The sequence below is a fragment of the Dreissena polymorpha genome, chromosome 1 (assembly GCF_020536995.1).
Source record: "Dreissena polymorpha isolate Duluth1 chromosome 1, UMN_Dpol_1.0, whole genome shotgun sequence".
Taxonomy (NCBI): Eukaryota; Metazoa; Mollusca; class Bivalvia; order Myida; family Dreissenidae; genus Dreissena; species Dreissena polymorpha.
In genome coordinates, this window is record NC_068355.1 from 153373636 (window position 1) to 153400158 (window position 26523).

A 26523-nucleotide genomic window follows, 5' to 3' on the forward strand; every position below is an offset into this window, starting at 1 on the left:
TGTTCAGAACAATGGGTACACACGTTTTGAGTTGCAATTATATATATGATTTTTTTACATTTGGTGTATAGTTTTTCGATAAAATTTATTGAACCAACACTTTTCATGTAATATAAAAGTTATGATGTAATATGTATTTATAAGGTTTTTTATAAATCATAATAATTCATTTTTTATAGAATTACCAATTTTCTGTTACGTAAGTCACTTATACTTTGTTTACATTGATTATGACAAGTTTTTTTTTCAAAACAATTCTTAGCGTGGAAATGTTGGGTTGCATTATTTAGAGCAAATATTTACACTGGCTCCTAAAATAAGCTCTAGTGAATAAGCAGCAGGTACTAATCATTGTTTGAAGCACATCATTTTTGTTCTTTTGTACATTATTAACTCATGACATAAACTATATGAAGCATGACATAACATTTTACAAAAATGAGTTGATCATATATAAGTTTTTATGAGCGAAAAAGGTTCTCACTTAAACCAACGACAAAATTTGGCTTAAATGGCTTGTTACATGCAAATTACTTGTTTAGGAGCATTAAACTTAATTTATATCTACATATATATTAGTAATATACACAGTTGTTTCTCTCGAATTTCAGTATGTAGGCACTGAACGGAGCGTTTGTATACCAGGATTTCCGCCGAAGTTGTAAATTAGTGTAGTTTATCGATATGACGCAGATTACTATAATAATTTAAGAAATAGAAAACCTCACTGAGGGCCCTATGGCAGAATAGTGACCAGCCAGGCAGCCCCAAATAGCATATACTATTTGGGGCTGCCTGGCTGGTCACTATTCTGCCATTGGGTCTCGAGTGAGGTTTTCTATTTTTTATATTATACCGAACATTTTTGTGAAGATAAATGTCAATAGAAATAAAAAATAAACAACACAATATAAATTCTATAAATATTTATCAGTTACTATTAATGATATGTACCGGTGTAAAACAATAATACACAATGCACATTTTTGTAAACAAAGGAAACAGTACTCGAAAAATCTTTGCGTTATAAAACAAATGTTACAAATAACTAACATTGTAGCGGGCACTATTAGATGCGCGCGCATCTAGTCAGCGGACGCTATACTGAAAAAAATTAGTTAAAAAATCAAAGTATTTGAACAACGCGACCGTACCTTTTGATTGATTGGTAGTACTGGTTTATGAAGTCACGTGCTTGCACAAGCATTTCTTCACGTGGGCGTGGCTCAGGGCCGGCAAATGTCTGGTCCATGATCGACCCCGTGCAGAATCTCTGAGAGCATGACACGCTCTGAATTGGAAATCATGATGTGAACAGCATATCCAATGTACGGGTATAGTGTTTTAGCTACTTAACCCATTTATGCCTAGTGGACTATCCCATCCTTCAAAATTGGATCAATTTATTTCCAAAATTAGGGATTTCTAGTATATTTATTTCTAGATTTAGAATATTCCTTACAGAAATTCCTTTAAGCAAACAGCGCAGACCATGATGAGGCGCCGCATCATGCGGCGTCTCATCTGGGTCTACGCTGTTTGTCAAGTCCTTTTTTCTAGACGCTAGGCATGAATGGGTTAAGGTAAATGAGCAGAAATTCAACCAGGAACGAACGGAGGTAGCGGTAGTTGTGAACGTTGTTGTGGTAGTGCTGCTAGTGCAGGTGTTGGTGTCAATAATGTTGTAAGCAGTCCAGTGATTGTGTCAATGGCGCTTGTGGCGTTTGCTTTAATAACATATTGAATGGAAGTGCTATTGATAGGGGCAGTAGTGGTGAGGTTATCGGTCGCAGGGACATCAAATGCATGGTCGATAAGTGGATGTTCTGGCTATACCAGTTCTACGGCTAGGCCTTAACTCATTTATGCCAAGTGGACTCTCCCATCCTTCTAAATTGGATCAATTTATTTCCAAAATTAGGGATTTCTAGTATATTTATTTCTAGATTTAGAATATTTCTTACAGAAATTCCTTTAAGCAAACAGCGTAGATCCTAATGACACGCCGCATCATGCGGCATCTCATCTGGGTCTACGCTGTTTGCCAAGGCCTTTTTCTAGACGCTAGGCATAAATGGGTTAACCTTCCGCCCCAAGATCCAATATTGTCCTATTCAGCATAGGTCCTCTATCGTATAATATTCTTGTTAAAAAACTTGCAACTAGATCTGAATACCTACATTTTTATGAAAAATGTGCAGGTAGATATTCAAATCTAGTTTCAAGGTCAACTATTATCAAGAGTATCATATTATCGAGATCCCTTAGTGTTCTAAGTCCGGTGTAGTTTCAATGTCAACTATTATCAAGAGTATCATATTATCGAGACCCCTTATTATTTGTAACCCGGTGTCAAACGGATTGATAAGCGGAAAAGTTGGTTTGAGCGCACGCGCTGACCCATTGTTACATTAAATAAACATCCATCATTTCATAAAACCAGGACCCGCATACATTAGAAAGATAAACCGAGCAAAATGAAAACTTGAGTGTAAGATTTATTTTGCATTGAAACTATATATCGGCAAGTTTTGATACGCGATTTTTACGCCTGCATGGATGTTTATATTCCGAGAAAAGCCGAGTGAATTTGTGTCAATACACAACACTTTTTCGCAGAATAGCATGCATATCTTAAATCTATAACATTACCGATTGTGCGAAACATTTTTAATGTTAACATAACCACAAAGTTAAAAATATAAACATTTGTGCATGATATATTGAAAATTGCGCCCCTAGCGTGAAGCATACTACTATTGTTATGAGGAAGGTAGATTTGTTGAATATTAAATTGTAATAATCTATCATTCACTTAAACTCATTACGTAGTTTTCATTTAATATGCCATAAAACGGTATACCGAGCGACAGATGTTGTGTTAATACATTTTATAATGATTGCTAAATGCATTAAGGCGAAATACCAATATACATAATAGCGGAAACTGGAGCCTCGTAGCACAGATGAATGAATCGCATCGAATCAGGGAAGCGAAATGTGGAAACATATTTACGAAATGAAGGTCAGTCTTAAAAAGAAAAATGTCCATTTCCACTTAATGCCAAACTTTAGAAAACATAAATCGTTTTAAAAGGGCGTCAGTTCTGAAAAACAAAAAAGAAAATGTATTTGACTTGAAACAGATTCTTTTGAACAAAATGCGTTTAATTATGTTGATGTTCGAAAGAGTTTCGATCGTACGTTGAACATTAAACTTTTGACACTTGGCACAAACGGGGTATTCCTACTCGGTTTCTTCAAAAGGTTTTCCCAGACATTCCGCGTATACATTCCGCTGAAAAATACAATCAATAATTGCTAACGAAATTGTCATCACTTAACCGAATTCACGAAGGTGACGTTAGGTATATTGTCCAATATAATGTATAAAACGATGTACCGGTAAGCAAGTAATGTTTTGAAAATATTTTGGAGTGGGGTTTTAAAGGCAAGCATCAAAGCAATAAACCCGTCAAATCATGTAATGTCAAACTAAATTAGAAGGTAAAACCGGATGAATTAGCATTCCTTAAACAGATGATCATGATATATTAAAATTCTTAAAAGTTTTTCGCAGTATTAGTCATTAAAATTACCGATGCGGGAATTGAAAAAAAGTATAACCAGATGAAATCTATAAGCCTGTATGTAATCATTTCATTTTCATTTGCTTTGTTTCGGATAATATCGGATCGTTCGGACAGCAATTGTTCATAATAAGTGAAAATGTTTTTTTTATTTTTTTATAGCGTATTCGGCTTTATCCGGTTATTATTATAACCTTGTATTTATAAGTCGTATGTCCGAAGATTTATTACTAATGACGCTGGTAACCCGACTTTTTCATGTTAAATGTTATAGACAATTATCAAAATTTTAATGAATTAAACATAGCTAGCTAGTTAAGTAAATGTATGATAGTGTAGGTTACTTTAATCAGGCGTTTTCCACTAAGTTATAGCTCGCATAGCCTTTATTTCAAAATATATTTCAAGGCAAAGTTAGAATCAGATAATTTATATATTTATCAAGTTTAAGTCTGTTGTCATGTCATTAATTTACGAAATAAATGGATTTATTGCAACTGTTTACGGACTTTTTTAGAACACATTTTGAGGCATCGCACACAATTTAGTTTTTTACAAACAATGTGTAAAGAGCTGTAATATCTTTCCAGAAGTATCGCTTGGAACTAAAAGCTTTTCCAAATACAACATAATTTATGTTCATGTTATTTAAAGTGGAGCTTCTGAGAAGATATACGAGCAGAAATCCCCAAACCAAGTGTATGACATTGTTACGTGTTTCTGCTGTTTCTTATTTTGTTAGGTTAATGAAAAGAGAGCTAGAATATATCGGAAACGTAAGTGCAAAAAATAACTTACTTCGATACATTTTGTGTGCAATGTATCTGAACACACTGGTCGTTCCTGGCCCACGTGACGTAATTTGACAAATTTTCTGACTGCTGGGGCAATGGATTCTTTTCCGGAGGCGGATGCTTCCTTTACTTGCGAGTCCAAATCGAGACCATTTTTTATGTAATCGTCGCTAGAGCGCCGAGAGCCGATGCCGCTATCTTCGCTCACGACGTTCCTGTTCGTGAGTTTACCGTCATGCTTCAGTTGTGAGACAGTTCCGTTTTCAGCGACGGAAATGCGACCGTTCTGTTCCGACATTTCACTAAAGCGTAAATGAGACTTCGACGAAGAACCGTTGGTTGTTCCTTGGTCTCTATTCGAATACTGCGCTTGGTCTCTATTCGAATACTGCGCCTGGTGCAAGTTCTGATCAGCAATCGGAGTGTGTCGTTTGTTATTCCGGTTCTCTTCGCACTCTCTAATGACAATACCACTTTCACATTCTTGACTAACGTTAATGGAATCTGAGACTAATGGTTCAGACTTATTACTTCGTACGTCGTTAATCCCGTTACAATGCGACGATCGCGTTAACAAAGAATCTGTTTTGTCCAAACTGTGGCTATTATGCAACGAATTTGCATTTGACGACGGCGTCAACTCATTAAGCGCCCTAGTGTCCGAGGAGTGATTTAAATTTGAATCTAAATGTTTAGATTCATTAGTCTTACAGGAATTGTGCTGACAGCGCGCATGTCCTTTTGCGTCTAAATTAGCCGAGACTGGCTCACTAGTTGCGTTATTTGTAATGTAAACTTCGCTGGTACGCCCTGACAAACATGCAAGCGGTTCATCGCACTCGACTTGCGTTTGTTTCGTTCTGCATGCCGGTGCAGGAGCGGTTGCTGAAAACGTTTTGCGTAGGCGTCCAATAATACTGTCGTTATTAATAATAGGTCGTGTAACTCGGGTAGTTCGCGGTTTGCCATCGGGTGAAAACCTCGTTTCCAGGTAGGACGTATAACCCTCCGGTCCCTTGAGTATTAGAACGACTGGGACATCAGTGGGCAGCCTCTTCAAAACGTCCAGAGACTCCTCGTAGGCCAGGTTTTCTAAATCAGGTGTCATCGACCTTTAATATGACGTCACCTATTTGAACTAATCCGCTCTCGGCGGCAATACCATGTGGCACGAGGTCAGATACGACCACGTGAGGAGCTCTCGACCTCTTTCTCACTAAAAATCCGAGTCCTTGTTTTTTCTGCTTGAGTAGTTTTACTCGAATGATGTTTGATGCGTTCGAAGCGCTCTTGGAATCCATTTTTTTCCAAGTATCAGCGACAACTTGTACGAAGGTGTTCTCAATAATCAAGACGTGTTAACTTAACCTGAAAAAAAAGTTACATTAATGTCTGACAATGTAATCGATAATGTATTTTAGATATTTTACTTGCATTTGCCAATATATTTTTTTAATTATCCGCGCTTAATTTTGAGATTTGTAATTTTGACAAGTAAAAACACACGCAAGTTAAACCTGTATATATATATATATGTGCTCATTTTCGAGTATTCAATGAGCTCATTTAATAGTACCGCTTTAACATATGTTAAAGCGGTACTATTAAATAAGCTACGCTCACGCTCATTGAATACTCGAAAATGAGCACAGGCGTCACAAATTTATATGCATGTTTGAAAAATGCATGTGAATTATGACGCAGAATGTAATTTTCGCACCGGACGATGACACTGTGGTACCAAATACGTACAAAGATGAACAGTTTCTTAAAACTTATTTGAAAAGTGTAAGTGCAAACTATGGTACTTACAAAGTTATATTAACGATCTTACTTATCAGACAACTAACTGCGCATGATCTAACCAAATTGTGAATACATATCCACAACACATCGAGCATGTGATCCTTTGTAGTGCATTTGAGTAAAATTCCAACTTTACATCAGTGGTATTTTACGCAAGCATTACACTATCGATGGACGTTGAGTTATCGATGGTTAATTGCTATTCATTGACTCCGGCTTCTAATAAAATATGAATTCATATGGCTAATTTTGTTTAAGCATTCATTGGCATACTATCCATTACGAGCGTTCAAATGAGAATGGGCTCCTTAGTTAAAATTAAATTATTTAGTTTGCCGTTCTTTTTTATAAAAATAAACAATCATATATTTTTCACCTGAATAGTAGGGCGCAATCATTCTGATGGTGTTTCTATGGTTGCTAGTGACAATTTTCAAATTTGAAGATTACGATGTCTTTACAATATTTAAGTCCTTAAGTATGATTTATTGTTTTGTTTATTGTTATCATACGTGTCTTTCTATTTGACAAAACTTTTAAACCCGAACGTTAACATGTCTATATTTGTCTTAGAATATCCATGGTAATAGCTTTGATACACTAGAATTGACAGTTTCACGCTGGGTATGGCGATGCTTCGATAACGGATGGCACTTCGCTAACAGAGAACAATTCACGCGCGAAAGATAAATTCCTCGTGTTTTTAAACGTATATCCTTAATATTAGTTTTTGGGACATCGGAGTTTGATTGCGGAGTTGATAAATTGTATGTCCTTTTGTATTGTGAATATATATTTCAATGATGAGTAGTAGGTTTTTGTCAAAATATAGGAAATCGGAAAACAGAATACACTGAATAATTAGTACTAATTTTAACAAAATAAAAATACAAAATAAAAGACAACTTGCAAAAAAGTGTGTGCTATTCCAGCATGAAGAGTAAACACTGTGCTTCAAATACACAAATTTTAAAGTATTCATTTGAATATAAACGAAGATAAAGCATGTTTTAATAGATCATATTTATTATGTTGCAGACAATTTGGTTCCCGAAAAAGGATACTAGTACTTCGGATAACTTTTAACTTGACGATGTGAAAACCTATTCTTATGGATGTCTTTATTACTGTGACATAGATGTTAATTTGAATTTGTATCGTTTCCACGATTTTATTACTCATTATATTTTTGATTGTATATTTTGATGTATTGTGTTATTGCCACTCTTTAGTAGTCTTGTTTTCACGCAATATTATCTTCATAAAACGACTGAGAAATACATAACTACGAGTCGTTTAACACGTAACCACCGTTAAATAAGTCGGTACGTTATCATATCATCACAACTTTATAAGCCTAAGCATGAGTGAGTGATTTATGATCACGACTCAATGAAAGTAAAATGTGCTGCTTTCTATATCATATTTTTAAACCCTGTTGATTAAAGAACAGCTAGTTTAAAGGGGCCTTTTCACGTTTTGGTTAATTGACAAAATTAAAAAAAAGGTTTCCGATTCGCAAATGTTCGTTGTAGTTATGATATTTATGAGGAAACAGTTATACTTAGCATTTACCATGCTTTAAAATATCCATTATATGCATCATTTGACGATTTAAAAACCTTAAAATTATTAAACGTTGCAACGCGAAACGATTGAATAACCGGGGAGTTCTGTTGTTGTCGTTAAATTTTGTGATGCGAAGAGGACTGCTATGCTAAAGTATAAAATGCATCACACATAGCATGAATACGGATGGTCGAGTGGTCTAGGCGGTAGATACTCCAGGGGTCAGTGGTTCGAGCCCAGTTGAGGGGGACTTCTTTCTTTATTTTTTTAATGGAGCTTTTTTTATCCAATGTTTACATTTATCATTATAAAGAATTTAATGACAAACTTCAATACATGCCAAAATATGTGAACAGGCCCTTTTAACTGAACAGATAATTTTACTGATTACCATCTTTACTCACGACTACTTTCCGTAATGTCGGGTGCTTGGAAGCAGACGGTCAAAATAATGTGTCGTTACTATGAGTTAGTTATTTGGTCATCACGCTTGACTTAGTCCGTCTTACCCGCTAGTTATTCACTAGCTCTCGTTCATACACTTTAATAAATCTTCCCAATTGTTAATTGTCTCGTTCAATGAATGACAAAGTACTCTTTAAAATCTTCCCAAGTGATGCACCCAAAATGATATGAAAGGTAAAATCTATAATTAAAAAAAACAACTCTGCACACTAACTTTGATAATTTTTTGATTGAAAATGATGGTATTATTGTTAGTTTTAAAAGCTGCGACCAAGTTTCATGAAAAATGTGGAGTTCACAAGTTTTTTTCCAATTTGACCTATTGACCTTATATTTTACCCAATAGGACCCAGATGCGACCTCGGTCAAGATGTCATCTAGTAAAATGCTCTGAACAATTTTTTTTTCCAGATTTGTTAAGGATTTCTTAAGTTAAGTTTTTGATCTCACGTATACAACTTTGCTCAGATATTGAATGAACGAGACGACAATAAAGTTTCTTGAAGATTGGTTATTATATGTGTCCTCTTTACGTGATAAGGGTTATTTACATGTACAATCGGTTTAAAGCAATTACCCGAAAACACTGATTAGACGTCTATAATATCCCGCAAAAAGAGATGTTAACATTGATTCAACTATGTGCGGTGCTTTGATAGAAACCTAAGTGTTTAAAATCTATTGGAAATATATAATAACAACGAAAACGCGTTGTATCTCTTTGTTTACATTAGCCTACACTCGTATGCAAGCTACGTTCGGATTGGTCGGAGCGGTTTTATATATTTAAAATTACATCGAGAACGAGATACCAGTTGATGCGCGTATAACTTGTAAAAAAAACTGCAAAAAGAAGATTCAAACAGCGACATAGGATTTGTTTTCACGTATCAGTTCCCAACTGGGCCAACCTATCATTGGGACACCTGTTGTGATCTAGTTTTTAGGAAAATGTTTGCAATAAATGTGGCTTCTCGAGTGTTTACAAGCTATTTATTAATTTCATTTTATGACCAAGTTGTTATTTTTAAACATATTGCATTTCCAAAACCAAAAAAAAAACATTGTTACCAATGAACATATTTGACCGTAAATACATGTTGGACAACAATAACACAATACCAAGTTGCAGGCTCACGTGGCTTTCTGGGTTCCACCTTTTAACTTAAATGGATTGAAATACGACGCTAAGTGGTGCTTTATTTGAAATAACTTTTTAAAAACATTTTTGTTTAACAATTTCAAGTAGTGTATACAAAAAACCAGTTTTATGCTGCTAATGGCGATGTGAAATACATCCGAATTACTTGATTTAATAAGCATGTGTTATTGCTCTGAAATTCCATTGTTAATGCATTCATTTTACACGGTTATCATCCCCGCAACGTGAAATGTTGTCACCGATTTCAAACGTATTCAAGGATTTATTCTTATACCTTAAAGTGATATTATGGGCATTTTTCACTGTTGAATTGAGCTGAAAAAAATTAACAGGTAAAAGGAGTTAGTTAAAATGTGGTTACTGACCAATTATCTGCAACTCATCTTGCTACCAGTTGTTTATTAAAAATATATTTTATATACCATATTTTACGTGACTCACCCAGTCCTCTAAGCCGAAATGATCCGTAAAACAAAATTGTGGCTTTGTGTCGTATGAACGAATCTGCACTAAAACTAAATTTAGGTTCACATCGTACATGCATGATCAGTTGTCAAACGAAAGTACGGTTGATATTCAAATGCATTATTTTGATTTTTCCGGGATATTGTTTTAGTATGTTGATGCTGCATTAACAAATATAAGTGTATATGAAGTGAAAACACCAAAAATAAACAACGGTTGCGATAGACAACTATTAACTGTTTTTTCTATATATCTATGAACCTGAACCAAGTCTGTTTTTGTCGTTTTAAGATATCTTACCGTTAAGGAGGAGCTCACATTTCAGGGTTTGAAATGATGGTAGTGCATTAAAAAATGCAATTCGCTGCAAAAGGTAAGTGTGGCGTTGAAAGAAGTAATGATCCACATGTTCAACTTCATTTCCACATGCGCAAATATTTATTAAATAAGTTAAGGTTTCTGCAATCATTTCTTAAACGGGCATGCGTAATTGGAAGCTTTCTATCTCCAGTGTTGAACTGCTGGGGATTATTGTCGCATACATAATAATAATCGCAATAATAGTTTCAACAAAGCTTTACATTTTAAAGTGGTTTCAGAAAAGAATAGGTAACGAATTACATACATCAAAGGCAGATCCTTTTAACAAGCGTGAATAAAGTCTTTTTTTACATAAAAATAATGAAGTATTATGCAGCTCTCATGTTGCAGGAGGACTGTGTATAAACTTTTTGTGGGGGAATGTTAGTTATATCGCGATACTCGCCTTTGTGTATTTTGTAGGTATTACTGAATTCAATATTACTTCTTCGTTTGTCAAGACATAGCGATTTAAATTCAGTATAAAGATTTCTATGAAGTCGTATCTGGTTAAGCCTACGTCAACATGCGCGGCTACGTTTTTTTCTGATGATTGCTCATAATACAAAGAACAATCGTCCAACACAGTGCACGAGTATGTTAGTAATGGCCGCATGTAGGCAAAGTATATTTGTTTTTGGCATTTTCTAAGTGAGTTTTTCCACGTGTCCTTCGATTTTCGACGCCGATTTATGGATGTTATTAATGTTCCATTTGCCATCGCTGCGTAACGTAAGACCAATATTTTTTTCTAATTATCAACAATTATTACGCCTACATAACCAAATATTAAAGGAAAGGAAACATAGTTTTGTGTTGTAAATATAATTGACCACGTTGTCTTGTGATGAAAATTAACAAGGTCGCCGTCCAAATTTACTTGAGAAAAGCTAATGAAGATGTGCATGATAGGAAATAAAGTCAGCCAAAATCTGGGGAAAAAACTAACACGATTTTTTACAGTATCCTTAACATAAATCAGAAACGCAATTGTTCAAATACTAAGCCCCTATGGGCACCGTCATTTACTTCAAATGACCGAGATTTTGATGAACCAACAAATACTTTTGGGTACGTAAAGACAAGTAACTTTCCATCCATTCCAGTATACGTACACATATACCATTTGTTTCAGTTTGAATATAAGACATTGTTGTCAAACTTATTCAAAGGAATCGTAGAATACTATGCTGTTAAGTTTATTGTCGTCAAAAGATATAGTTATTTGATCAAATATATCAGCTCATAGGCTGTTCAGTGCCCTCGTAGAAATTCCAGAGATGTTTACCACATGTAACACAGTTTTAAACATGGCAATTATATCATAACAAATGTGTTATTCCAAGTTTAATGATTAATAGACATTAGCTGTTGCATCTAGAGTGTTGAAAAGCTTTAAATTTAATTAGACAAAGCGACCTAATTTTGTTCACCCCACATTACCAAAAACTCGACCAAGGTATCATCGGGAAAAGTTTTCTGACCACGTTTCTTTGAGATTGGGCTTTAAAATGGGCCACGAAAAGGTTCACGCGCTTTCTGTTTTAATTTAACATAATAAATTTGTTCATAATCCCCTGCGACCCAGTTTCGAACTAAGTCGATATATCATTGGCAAATAAATGTGACATCTGGAGTGTTCACCTGGCAATTTGCTCACAAGACAAGACGGACAAACGATAACCGTGAGAACGTTGTTCCCATGTGAGTTACAAAATATGACAACGCCGTAAAACCATGTTTCATCGTTTTGAATTGAATAGTTGATTAATGAGCAATCCAAAGTTGGGTCTAACTTTAAGCCGCCGTCACACAAAACTAAAGCACAATACATCCGTACATGCTCAAATTATTTAAGGACACATTTTTTCCATGTCAGTAACAGTGACTATGAACTTGATTAAATTGGTCCCAAATGCAATCCCATGGTAGGTATGCATGTAAACAACAAGTGCACGAAATATCAGAGCTATACCTCCGTCAAAATTTTATGTTAGGGAAACCGTGTTTCTAGGTGTTGTTACTGTAACCTTGACCCGACTGGTCCAAAATTAAACCCAAAACTTGAAATCCAATTAGGCAAGATACCCGTGAAATTTAAGCTGAATACCTTCATCCCAACTCTAGTCTTCAAGCTTGCAAGTTACTGCTACCCTTTACTTAAAACTGACTGGTCCGAAAGGCAAACTTAATGTATCTGCGTATAAGCTTGCTATATCTAAAGCTTCAGCACGATTGGTCAATTCAAGCTTAAGTTATTAAACGGAAAAAACCTGTTTAATGTTTCTTTTTTAGCAACATTAACCTTGACCCGACAGGTCACAACTGAGTTACTTATCTAGGAATGCATGTACATTGTGCAGAATCACGTGACTTTGTGGGGTTTCCATTTAAACTTTAATGGATGTAAACACACTAGTAAGTGTTGGTTTATTTTAAATAACTTTTAAAACAATATTTCTTAAGAATTTCATTTGGTGCGTAAAAACCAGTTTTTTATGCTGCTTACGGCAATGTGAACTACAGCAGAATTACTTTATTTAATAAGCGGGGGTTTTGGGCCAAAACAACTGATGGATATACTATCAACTTGCCAATAGAGAATCACATGCCAAAAAACGTTAAATATTTCCGATAGAATTTTGTCGTTTTGGCTTTTGTGTATATATGACAAGATGTAAAATTAAATGCTATTATATCATGTTTCTGTATTATTATTTTGCCGCAGTACACTTCTGATTTTTTTTGCAAAAATGACCAATGAAAGTACGACAATGAAAAAATATCATATGATCACATATACTTTAAAATAAACAATTTATAACGCTGTAATTTAACCATATTTCAGGTTAAAAAAGGTTTCATTGAATATAAATAAATATTACCTATAATAAAATAATGTACACAAAAGCACTCACTATTGCCAATGAAGGATCACTGTTTACAGCATTATCTCCCCTGTCAGATCAACAGTTGGAACATCTTTTCACAAATTTGTAAAGTTGTTCGTTTATCTTAGGGACACACTATGCACCAATTGTTTTTATTCGTTTATACTTTTTAATGAAATACACGATAGTGACCCCCTATTGGTGTGACCCCCTATCGGCGAGTTGACTGTACTGCATTCATGTGTACAGCTGTGCCGCACGAAACGTGAAATTTTGTCATCGAGTTCAGACGTATTCAATGGTTGATTCTTTAATCTTAAGATATCTGCACAAACTGCAAGAAAAAAATGTATTTTATGCACCAAAGACGTTTCAAATGTATTTCAATTATTCAAGATATTTGTAAAAATTAAGTTCTTAACGGTTTATATTCTTTCCAGCCCGTGTGTAAACCCGTGAAAACCTCGTTGATCCTGCATCCTGTGTATGCTTCCTGGACACGCAGTGTCGGCGCTATAACTTCATACAAACAAATTTATGAGGAGAAACCATTTTTCTTTTTTTTATCCTAGGAAAACAACATACATATACCGTACATTTACACCATACCGTCTTCATAAGAATGGACCTAAAGAAAAAATAATTGCTCTTTGCATTTGCAATAAAAGGGGGCCTTTTCACGTTTTGGTAAATTGACAAAATCAAAAAAAGTTGTTTCAGATTCGTCAATTTTTGAATAAGTTATGATATTTGTGATGAAACAGTAATACTGAACATTAACCATGCTATAAAATAGCCATTATATGCATCTTTCGACGATTTAAAAACATGAAAATTATAAAGCGTTACAACGCGAAACGATTGAATAATTTGGAAGAGTTCTGTTGTTGTCGTCATATTTTGTTTAACTACGAGGATTGCTTATATAAAGTATAAAATACATCCTTCATACTATGAGGACGGATGGCCGAGTTGTCTAAGTGGAAGACTTTTACTCCAGGACTCCAGGGTCAGTGGTTCGAGCCCTGTTGAGTTTTTTTTTAAATTTTATTTTTGATTTTAACAGGAGCTTTTTAGATCGAATGTTAACATTTATTAATATTAAGCATTAAATGACAATCTTCAATACGTGTCAAAATCTGTGAAAAGGCCTCTTTAAGCTTTTGTATGCAAGCATTGTTGTGATTCTAAGCACCAAATACAACAGCAAATTACCAACTTTATTTACCTTACGAAATAGACCTGTCAATGCTCATTGATAAAATAGTGAAATTAATGCTTTTTTTACAAACACAATTATCACTAAGTTGAAAAGTGGTAATTTTAAAGTAAGTTTTTGCTGCAATCTACATATTCATTTACACGTTTATTAAAACATAGAATACATAGACAATATACAAGCACTAATTTTAAGGTAACGTGAAAGGGATGCGTCATTTGGATAGTTAAATAATCTTAGTACAAAAATTAGTCGCGCATGCCGAAGAAAAAGTTATTAACATAAATCTAATATTTACTTAATTACTTTAATACCATACAAACCGAGCACATGTGGGCTAAAACTGCCATGTGCTCAAAAGAAGCAGGTGCTATTACCGTTCATTTGGCATTTAGATTAACTACACGAGTAATATTTAACGCGGATCTGAACAATGTAGGGTGTAACCCTAGAAAGTGTATCGTTCAAAGCGGGCACATACCGGAAGGCGCGGTCGTGTCGCCAGTACAATTTCTATGTGTGTGCAGCGACATAAATACGGGTGACAACGATTAAGTGTTTAATACGACTCCCCTTTCGTACTAGCAATGGAGCAACAATTGTGAAAAATGTAAAACACTCAACACCCTGACATTGCAATTATTCAAGCTCTTGTTTAGGTCTCAATATCAGGCATAGCAAAAACGTTTGTTGCCAAGTCATTGCACTTTTATGGGTGCATAAACGATTTCTTTTAGATACGATGGCTTCATTTTTCACAGTTGATGAATTGCATTGTACTTGTGACACTAAGGCGTGAAGAGCGTTATTCAGTGCAACGGAACAATGCGAGCTCGAACGTGTGTCCTATAGATAGAAGTATTTTAAATGGGTATATTAATATAACTGCTTACACTTCAGTCTTCAGATTTCTTGATGTTAACAATGTTGATAATAAAACAATCTATAAACAGGTGGTTGTAATATAATTCTGTTTATGTAAAATTATTTGTTTAAAATACAACTTAAGTGGGAACGAACAGACAGATTTATTAATAATTCAAAGTACGAAACTAAAGCCATCATAAGGGATTCACAGGCTATTTGGAAATTTGGAGCACTCAATTCCACTCATAAATCTCGCAGTGACATGAAATCCAAGCAATATTTAACCTCCAACACTAAAGCCCTTTGGGATGATATTTTCCAATTATACTTTTTTAACGGAACATCGACAGTAAGACCTCTTTTATCCAATAAGAAAATTATGAAAACATAATCGGGATATTAAATATGAATCTTTAAAGTCGTAAAGCAATAGGAGACCGCTGATTCATTAGCCGGTCATTTGTAATCGAGTATCGCCTATAAAATATCAATGAGTTATTATTAAGCCTTTCTTTGAAAGCTTCAAAAGCTTCAACACCAACTGTTGCAATAAAACAATTATAGAAGTCGGTCGATTCGTTGAATGATTTTCAAAAAAGAAATGAGTCACGCTCTGTGAAAGGGGGTTTAATGCATGTGCGTTAAGTGTCGTCCCAGATTAGCCTGTGCAGTCCACACAAGCTAATCAGGGACGACACTCTCCGCCTTAACTGGATTTTTGAGTTGAAGATACTTCTTTAAAAAATATCATAAAAGCGTCGTCCCTGTTTAGCTCGTGCGAACTTCACAGGGCAATTTTGGACGACACTTAAAGGGGCCTTTTCACAGATTTTGGCATTTTTTAACTTATTCATTAAATGCTTGATATCGATAAATGTAAACATTGGATCGTAAAAGCTCCAGTAAAAAATCAAGAATAAAATAAAAAAAAGGAAAAGAACATTGCCCTGACCAGGTTTCGAACCAGTGACCCCTGGAGTCCTGCCAGAGTCCTGAAGTAAAAACGCTTTAGCCTACTGAGCTATTCCGCCAAGTACGCATACTTGACGTATTTTATACCTTATTTAAGCAATCTTCGTGGTTTCACAAAATTTAACGACAAAAACAGAACTCTCCAAATTATTCAATCGTTTCGCGTTGCAACGCTTTATAATTTTTAGGTTTTAAAATCGTCAAAAGATGCATATAATGGCTATATTAGACCATGATAAATGTTCAGTATTACTGTTTCCACACAAATATCATAACTAAAACAAAAATTTGCGAATCTGAAACAACTTTTTTCAATTTTGTCAATTTACCAAAGCGTGAAAAGATCCCTTTAACGCGCATGAATTAAACCCCCTTATCCCAGAACACGGCCTTAAGCTACAGCATTCAAAATGAATAACCAAGGATCTTGTTTGTTTGCATTATTGTCGCTTTTGACCTTAGCTACATGTGGACCGAAGACAAAAAAAAAATATATATGTATGATATTAGACCATGGTCGAAGCATTATATGTGTATGACCGTGGACCATGTTCGAAACCTTATATATGTATGACACTTAGCCATGGTCAAAACAGTATACATGTATGTGTATGACCTTGTAGCGTGGTGAAAACCGAATATGTGTATGACACTGGACCGTGGCAAAAACCTTATATATGTATGAGACTGGACCGTGGTAAATACCTTACATGTGTATGTCAACGAACAGTGGTCAAAACCTTGTATGTGTATTCAACAAGTCCATGGTAAATACCTTGCATGTGTATTACACTGGACAGTGGACAAACCTTAGGCATGAATGACGCTGGAACGTGGCAATAACCTAATATGTGTATGACATTTGACCGTTGCAAAACCTTACATGAATATTACACTGAACAGTGGTCAAACCTTATACATGTATGACACGGAACCGTGGCTGAACCTTACATTAAAATCGTTTCATTATTGCTTGATTTTCCCCATTACATGTGCCTTCTATATGATTTATTGAATGGACTTTCTCTTTGTTTTACTTCTTTGTTACACAACAAATAGTTCTCGGGCGATGATATGAATTTTTTAGAAAACTGCTCACCCTTTGACTCAAAACATGAATTATTTCAGAATATCTCAATGGTAGACCATACAGAATTAACGCAATCGCCATTCAGCTACAATGGATTCTGATGGTTCAAAATATACTGCAATTTTATTGGTATATTTAGTCGACTTAACCATATAAATATTACATGTAAAGCGCCCTAAACTAATACACGATGGAAGTAGGTACTGCGTAATATAATCACGTATTTTAAGTACGTGAAAATAATTACTCGAAACCAAATATTGCTTCAATGACAGGATTTTTAACAGAAAATAAGTGATGTGTTTCCAGTCACATGCTGACCAACTTTCCCTTTGACTTTATTCATCAAGGCGTTTATCTTTGAACACCAAGTATCTGCATGTGAGGGAATAATGTTGTAATATAATAGGCATGGTCAAAATTCATATAATCACAAATTAACAGAACGGAACTGCCTTGTTATGTTGTAATCCCAATTTGAACACTAATCTGAACAAAACAAAATCCTGTTCAATAAATGCATTTTTTTCCTGAGAATAAAGGACTTTTTGCATGTGCCCAAAGTGTCGTCCCAGATGAGCCTGTGCCGTCCGCAAATTTAAATCAGAGAGTACACTGTCCGCTTTTATGGTATTTGTCATTTAAAGTAGCATTACTACTCAAAATCAACGAAAATGTCTTACAATGTTTCGTAAAATAAACTTAACCTATAAAAAATCAGTGTTCCTTATGGCAATTGCTTAAATTTCAACGCAAGATGTGGTCCGATAAAATATATGTTTGTAGATACAAAATGCTCGTTTTTATCATTGCTTTGCATATTTAATTCCATTTCAATTTCCCGCAACGATATCTATTCATATGACACATGAACACTAACATGGTGTTCGTATGTCGTGTGAATAGATATATTCGCGGGAAATTAAAATGGAATTATTGTGTCACAAATAAATAAAAACGAGCATTTTGTATCTACACAAATCTATGTAATCATACCACAATAAGCGTTGAAAGTGTGGCTATTGCTATAAGGAACATTGTTTAGGTGTAAACTTTATTTTACAAAATACATTACGAAATTTTCGTTGATTTTGAGCGTTATAGAGACTTTAACCCTTTGCATGCTGGGTAATTTGTCATCTGCTAAAATGTCGTCTGCTGACTTTCTTCGATTTTTTTTCAAAGAATACTATCAGAATAGCAAACAGTTTGGATCCAGATGAGACGCCACGTTTTGTGGCGTCTCATCTGGATCCAAACTGTTTGCAAAGGCCTTCAAAATTCGGTTCCAGCACTGAAAGGGTTAATGAAGTCTCTTCTGCTTGATTGCGGACTGCACAGGCTAATCTGAGACGATACTTTGCACACATGCATTAAGAACCATTTTCTCAGAGCGAGGCTTAAATGTAAGCAAAAATTCGACAGCTTTACTGCATACATGTAGCAAACTAAATCTCTCTTCAACCTTTCTGATGGATAATTAACATTCAAACCTTTTAAAGGAGAGTTAAGAACTCTTATGTAAATATAGATAAATGGCGGAGTATTCAGTGGAAGCAAGGATATTTGATGCGAAATATGGAAATGTTTTATTCATTTCTTTTAAACACGTGACTTCTAAAACATACAGTCTTTAGTTTCAACGCAGTTTATTACACAATACATTTAAGAACAAGTTAATTTATCACCACCAATTTATTTGCCCTTTGTATGATGCTATTTTAATGAAACTCTTACGATGCGGAATTTATTAACACGCCCGTCAAAATGCGTCCATTGAAGATAGCAGCATGCCGTACTCTTGGCATGAATAGTCCATAACAAAAAGGGTAACACGTTATGAAAGCAATTGCATAAATAGTGAATAAGCAATTGTTTGGGTTATTTGTCGAACACTTATCAAGATTCACACGTCGGATAAATCCAAATAATTTTTACTAAAGGTGATGCGTATTCAAATTAAGGTGTTGTGTAACAGCTATCAGCTTAACACGTTCCCGTTCATATGATCTCAAATGATATAAAACGTGTTAGTGACGAATCTTATCAAAATGGTGATGTAAAATATGAATATGACACTGACAGACGGCCTTGTTTAATGTAAAGAAACAGCCTACGAGGGTCGACGAAAGAGGGTGTGCGAACATTAAATTATAAGTAAACTACATCCATAGCGTTTCTATGGTCTAGCAGTAGCATACTTACTCCACAATCCAGGAGTTCCATGCTTTACTCCCTACTTCACATAGCATATTTATCATCTTTCACGGGAGACCCTACACCAAGGTACACCTTGCTGGATACTTAACCCATTTATGCCTAGTGAACTCTCCCATCGTTCTAAATTGGATCAATTTATTTCCAAAATTGGGTTTGTCTATCATATTTATTTCTATATATAGAATATTTCTTACAGAAATTTCTTTAAACAAACAGCGTAGACCCTGATGAGACGCCGCATCATGCGGCGTCTCATCTGGGTCTACGCTGTTTGCTAAGGCCTTTTTTCTAGACGCTAGGCATAAATGGGTTAAAAGACACAGGGTTGACACAGAAGCCACGAGTCTTCTGTATCGTGTACAATTCTGTATCCTGTACAATCGCTAGTAACCCAACTAACATATGGAAGAAACCCCTGGGGCAATTCGGTTACTAGGGATTGTACAGGATACAGAAGACTGACGTAAAAATGGCGATTAACATACATGAATCAACAAAATGCTGTTAAGCTGTTTTCTACCATATGGCAGCAAAACACGTGATCGTCGTGGAAGTTTTCAGCTAATCCCTAGGTCTTATAAACTACAAATCTGAATCAACAGCTACAAGTATTAAGTTAATACGTATAATGTTTACAAGATATTTAAAATGATGAATATCATTCCAACTGTATATTTATAAAGGGTAGGAAACTATAACTTTGTCCCACCAATACATCCATATAACGTTTACTGATCATATAATGTATTCTTTGGAAAAGAATGCTGATTTAAGTGTTATACGCATGCACCTATTGTTCGCAAACCTTGTTGAAAGCATAATATATGCTTTAATATTAATAAATTGTCTTAAAATTTATAGAATGTACGGTCTTAAAATGTAAAGTATGTGCATTCCAAAATTCGGTTCACTTTAAGTGTGATGAAGGATGAGCAATTGTACGGACACATTACTCAATAATACTTCGCTGAATAGATACCTGTTTAAGAACCAGAAGAAATTATCATGCGTTATAGTACTATAATAATTCTACTCAAATTCAACGTCTTAAAGAGGCCTTTTCACAGATTTTGGCATGTTTTGAAGTTTGTCATTTAATCCTTTTTATTGATAAATGTAAACATTGGACCTAAAAAGCTTCAGTAAAAACTCAAGAATTAAATTTAAAAAAGAAAAGAAAAGTAACCATCAACAGGGTTCGAACAACTGATCCCTTGAGTCCAGGATTAAAAAGTCATTTAGACCACTCGATCATTCGTACTATACAATCAAGGAGGCATTTTATACTTAATATAAGCGATCCTCGTATTTTCACAAAATATAACGAAAGCAACAGAATTCTCAAAATTATTCAATCGTTTCGCGTTGCAACGCTTGATAAATTTCAGGTTTTTAAAATGTCAAAAGATGCATATAATGGCTCTTTTAGAGGATAGTAAATGTACAGTATTACTGTTTCCTCACAAATATCATTACTAAAACGAAAATTTGCGAATATGAAACAACGTTTTTTAATTTTGTCAATTTACCAAAACGTGAAAAGGCACCGAGAAGAGTACTTTCTAATTAATGCTGTTAAAATTTACAAGATGATCTAATTGACAACATCAGCTGATTTTACGCTCTAACACGCAGAAAGAACGATGCAAATATCAATTCATTAATATTGAAAGCACTCGCGAGACGCGATTGGACAGACTAATGGGTCTACATGTCAGCTTCATTCCCCTTGAGATCCCTTAAATAATGCAGGTACATTTAGCAGACATAATATAAACGGCATTTTATATTTTTCAAAACCATGGCCAGCTGAGCGTATGTCATCAGATGTTAAAAGAATGTAATGTGGTTTTAATGGTGATACGCAACCCTATCGTTTACATGAATTACTGTTATGATGCATAATGTAGACAGAATATGGACTTAAGTTCACAGTATGAAATTATTGACAAGCAATTATGAAATCGCACGGTATATGTGTGTTTGAGATGTTATGGAAACATCTAGAATGCAGATGAGAGATGTATTTCACATAAGACGTATATATTCTGAGCTATTTTTGTATGAGGCAAAATCCACACAAATATAAAAAACATAAATAAATTATATATATCAGAGGTAGTACAACGTTCAGAATGTTATTAAATACTAGTAAAAAGAAATCAAACAACTCTGTCTGCAATACTAAGCATATATTACAAGATACAAGATTGAGTGATAAGCTAATGCATGCCGACTTCCGTCGTACCCCTGTTAATAAGAATGAAAGGAAGTTTAAAAATCCGGCTAATCACCAGGTGAAACACTCTCATAGATGTAACCAGGTAAGACACTCTCAGGGATGTAAACAGGCGAGAAACCCTCAGAGATGTAACCCAGTGAAACACTCTCTGTAATTAGGTGAGACACTCTCAGAGATGTAACCAGGTGAGACACTCTCAGAGATGTAGCCAGGTAAGACACTCAGGGATGTAAACAGGTGAGAAACTCTCAGAGATGTAAACCGGTGAAACACTCTCAGAGATGTAACCAGGTAAGGAACACTCAGAGATGTAACCAGATGAGACACCCCCAGAGATGTAACCAGATGAGACAGCCTCAGAGATGTAACCAGATTAGACACTCTCAGGGACGTAACCAGGTAAGACACTCCCAGAGATGAAACCAGGCGAGACACTCTCAGGGATGTAACAAGGTGAGACACTCTCAGAGATGTAACCAGGTGAGACACTCTCAGGAATGTAACCAGGTGAGACACTCCCAGAGATGTAACCAGGTGAGACACTCTCAGGGATGTAACCAGGTGAAACACTCTGAGGGATGTAACAAGGTGAGACACTCTCAGGAATGTAACCAGGTGAGACACTCTCAGGGATGTAACCAGATGAGACACTCCCAGAGATGTGACCAGGTGAGACAATCTCAGGGATGTAACCAGGTGAGACACTCTTAGAGATGTAACCAGGTGAGACATTCCAAGAGATGTAACCAGGTGATACACTCCCAGAGATGTAAACAGGCGAGACACTCTAAGGGATGTAACCAGGTGAGACACTCCCAGAGATGTAACCAGGAGAGACACTCTCAGAGATTTAACCAGACGAGACACGCTCACATATGTAACCTGTAGAGACATTCTCAGAGATGTAACCATGTGTGACACTCTAAGGGATTTAAGCAGGTGAGATACTCTCAGAGATTTAACCAGGTAAGCCACTCTCAGGGATATAAACAGGCGAGACACTCTCAGGGATATAAACAGGTGAGCCACTCTCAGGGACATATAACAGGCGAGACACTCTCAGAGATGTTACCAGGTGAGACACTCTCAGTGATGTAACAAGGTGAGACACTTTCAGTGATGAAACAATTTGAGACATTCTCAGAGATGTAAACAGGTGAGACACTCTCAGAGATGTAACCAGGTGAGACATTCCCAGAGATGTGACCAGGTGAGACAATCTCAGGGATGTAACCAGGTGAGACACTCTGAGGGTTGTAACAAGGTGAGACACTCTGAGGGATGTAACCAGGTGAGACACTCTCAGAGATGTAACCAGGTGAGACACTCTCAGGAATGTAACCAGGTGAGACACTCTCAGAGATGTAACAAGGTGAGACACTCTCAGGGATGTAACCAGATGAGACACTCCCAGAGAAGTGACCAGGTAAGACAACCTCAGGGATGTAACCAGGTGAGACACTCTCAGAGATGTAACCAGGTGAGACACTCTCAGGGATATAAACAGGCGAGACACTCTCAGGGATATAAACAGGTGAGCCACTCTCAGTGATATTAACAGGCGAGACACTCTCAGAGATGTAACCAGGTGATACACTCTCAGTGATGATACTAGGTGAGACACTCTAAGGGATGTAACCAGGTGATACACTCCCAGAGATTTAACCAGGCGAGACACGCTCACATATGTAACCTGTAGAGAAATTCTCAGAGATGTAACCATGTGTGACACTCTAAGGGATTTAACCAGGTGAGATACTCTCAGAGATTTAACCAGGTGAGCCACTCTCAGGGATATAAACAGGCGAGACACTCTCAGAGATGTTACCAGGTGAGACACTCTCAGTGATGTAACTAGGTGAGACACTTTCAGTGATAAAACAAGGTGAGACATTCTCAGAGATGTAAACAGGTGAAACACTCTCAGAGATGTAACCAGGTGAGACACTCTCAGAGATTAAGCAAGATGAGACAATCTCAGATATGTAATCAGGTGAGACACGCTCAGATACAAGGTGAGACAGGCGAGGTACTCATATCGTCATCAGAAAGGCAATTTTTTCATGGCAAGACCTTTATTTAATTAGCGTGACCTATTGGCTAATAAAGGAGAAACCATAAACAAACAATACACATATCCTTAAAATAGTTACAAGTGACTTCAGATAGTAAACGCTAAGAAATTGGCCTTTAACCAGTTTCCAAAAAAAACTTTAAACGATTATTCGATAGAATCAGTGTATTAGCTGTTTGTAGCAATTAGTTGAGCAACAAACGGTATAGACAATAGAGAATCACATCGTCATTCTTATATTTTTTCATTTTAATTCAAAGATTTGTTTAACATATTTCCCTCTTGGCAATATAATTTTTTGTCCAAATCAAGCGCATAGTGTGATAATAAAATATAATACCAATACCAAACATTAATTACATTGAAAAACAATATTAAATAAAAATTATAAAATTAATGCTATATTTATTAATATCATATCAGTTTATGATGAACATTTAATCGTGGTTGAATCCCGTCAAAACATTCATACAATGGTATAGCCAACTACTGTGGCATTTAGAGAATGACATTTCAGCACAGTAAAACAAAGATCACAAACACGCTACCAAATTCTTAACGAATCACGTGAATACGAATTTCTTAAACAACTTATAACATATATGCGTATCTGGTGATTTTTTTAATTTAAAAAATATTCAATCCCAAGACATACGTTGAAAGAAGGGAAAAACTGTTTCCTGAATGTGTTATTTAAGAAATAAAACTGATTAATCGTGACTGAATCGTACGCCGATTTGGAGTAAGTTTACAAATGAATGGTCATGAGAAGCTGAGCGTTGGAACAACAACGAATTATCTATTAGCCAATAAGACCGATATAACGAAAACTGCTTCGATGATAAAATGACCTGACATATAATTTGTATATAATAGCAAGAATACTTACATAGTCCGCTTCCAAATAAAATCTGCATTGAACGTCTTATAAGGCTTTTCTTACAAATCAAATACGCAGTTCCTTGTCATATAATCCCATAGAGAGTTTAAAATCAAACCCAAACTATAAAAGTATCACGTAAAAGATATCGCCAAGTACGTGTGATTGTTCAAACCGGTTTCCTATAACACATCGTCATACAATTTACACAATTAGTAGCTATGGCATGGCATGCAAAAACGCAGAATCCGTAAATGTTTACATATTGTTTAAGATTTTTATAGTATTGCAAGTCATAGCGAAAGCTTTTCGATGTGCAAAAACGTAAGTAGTTCATTTCAATAGCCACTTCAGCGATAAAGCAATTTAGTAAATTCCTAAATACCATCGAATATGCTTTTATCAGAGAATCGGGTTTGACATTTCGACGGTTTAATGTTTTTATTAAGACATATTTTGACAGACTGATTGGTTCTCTTACGGTTCCTATTGAAATCTCTGAAGCAACTAAAAAATATAATTAATGAACTATACAATTAAGGTGTTTTTACTTTAATTTCTTTAACATGTCGGCTTTTAACGCACGGCTATCAATTATAATGTATTAATCTGCCCTAATATGCTTAATAATTGATATCCTCTTGAATGTCACTCTAAAAGGGAAGAACCTTTTCAAATGGCAATTGCCTATTAAAGTAAATTTGGAGGGTTATTCGCACTTTACATACAGTAATACAGCTTTGGCGATGTCAGCATTCAATCACGAACCCCACCCTTATCGGCATTTGGGGTCTATTGAATTAAATATAGCTGTCAAGTTTTTTTGTCTGAAACAGAAAACAGCGCTCTTTTGCTCGTTGCTCACGTCTTTGTTTCAGCTAGATGAAGCATCGAGGCCTGATTCAGTATCTCTTGTTGTACTTGTTGTACCGCACGTGATTTCCCCAGATAAGTCACACAAGACCTAACCGACATTTTGACCGTTAAACGATGCTTCATCGATTGAAATAAACACACTGATATGCTTATGTTTCAGTCTCAAATATAATTTGTCATAAGGAGTTGAAGGATATTAAAGAAAAGTATGTGACGTCGCATCAGACATTAGCGTGCATTGGCACAACGTAACGTCGTGATTAATTGAGTCGTGTTCTGAGAAAACTGGGCTTAATGCATGTGCGCAAAGTGTTATCCTATATTAGCCTGTGCAGTACGCACAGGCTAATCAGGGACGACACTTTCCGCCTAAACTTGATTTTCGGTAAGGATGGACTTCCTTGAAACTAAAAATACCATAAAAACGGAAAGTGTCGTCCCTGATAAGCCTGTGCGGACTGCACAGGCTTATCTGTGATGACACTTTACGCACATGCATAAAGCCCAGTTCTCTCAGAACACGGCCCAATCGATGCATTTCAGTAGACAGCACATTTTCATAACTAATAACGGCTTGTGGTTATTATTGTTTGTATAACATAAAATAATATGTTAATGCGTTTTATTATTTTAAAATTATGTACACTTGCTTTTAAGTTATAATAATGTATTCATGCAATTAAAAACACTATGAATATTAAACATTCCTTTAAAGAAACGCAAACAGCGAAAATTACAAACAAAAATACGTGCGTAAAAGTAAAGCAACAAAAACTGAAAAACTCATCTTAACCGGTTAAAAAAGCATTTTAAAGGAAGCACCCTTTTGCTCTCATACAACTTCGAAGAAGGAAAAATTATAAACTTAGCTGATTTGATATTTGAACAAAAATCTATTAAGACATGAGATAAAAAAGCTATTCAATAACATCGTAACAGATTAGAGTTCTCTCACACACATAATACTGAACTTGTTTTGTA

At 35.5% G+C, this 26523-nt stretch overlaps 1 protein-coding gene across 1 annotated transcript in view; it reads right to left on the reverse strand.

The window, feature by feature from the left end:
- Nucleotides 1-24695, reverse strand: part of LOC127856546 (nitric oxide synthase, brain-like) — a 56989-nt gene extending 32294 nt beyond the window's left edge. Inside the window, 4 exon segments of the mRNA XM_052392825.1 lie at nt 1155-1291; nt 4389-5483; nt 5485-5752; nt 24676-24695. Coding sequence (XP_052248785.1) covers nt 1155-1291; nt 4389-5483; nt 5485-5685 — 1433 coding nt within the window. The 5' untranslated portion in view covers nt 5686-5752; nt 24676-24695.
- Between the last annotated feature and the right edge of the window lie 1828 nt (nt 24696-26523).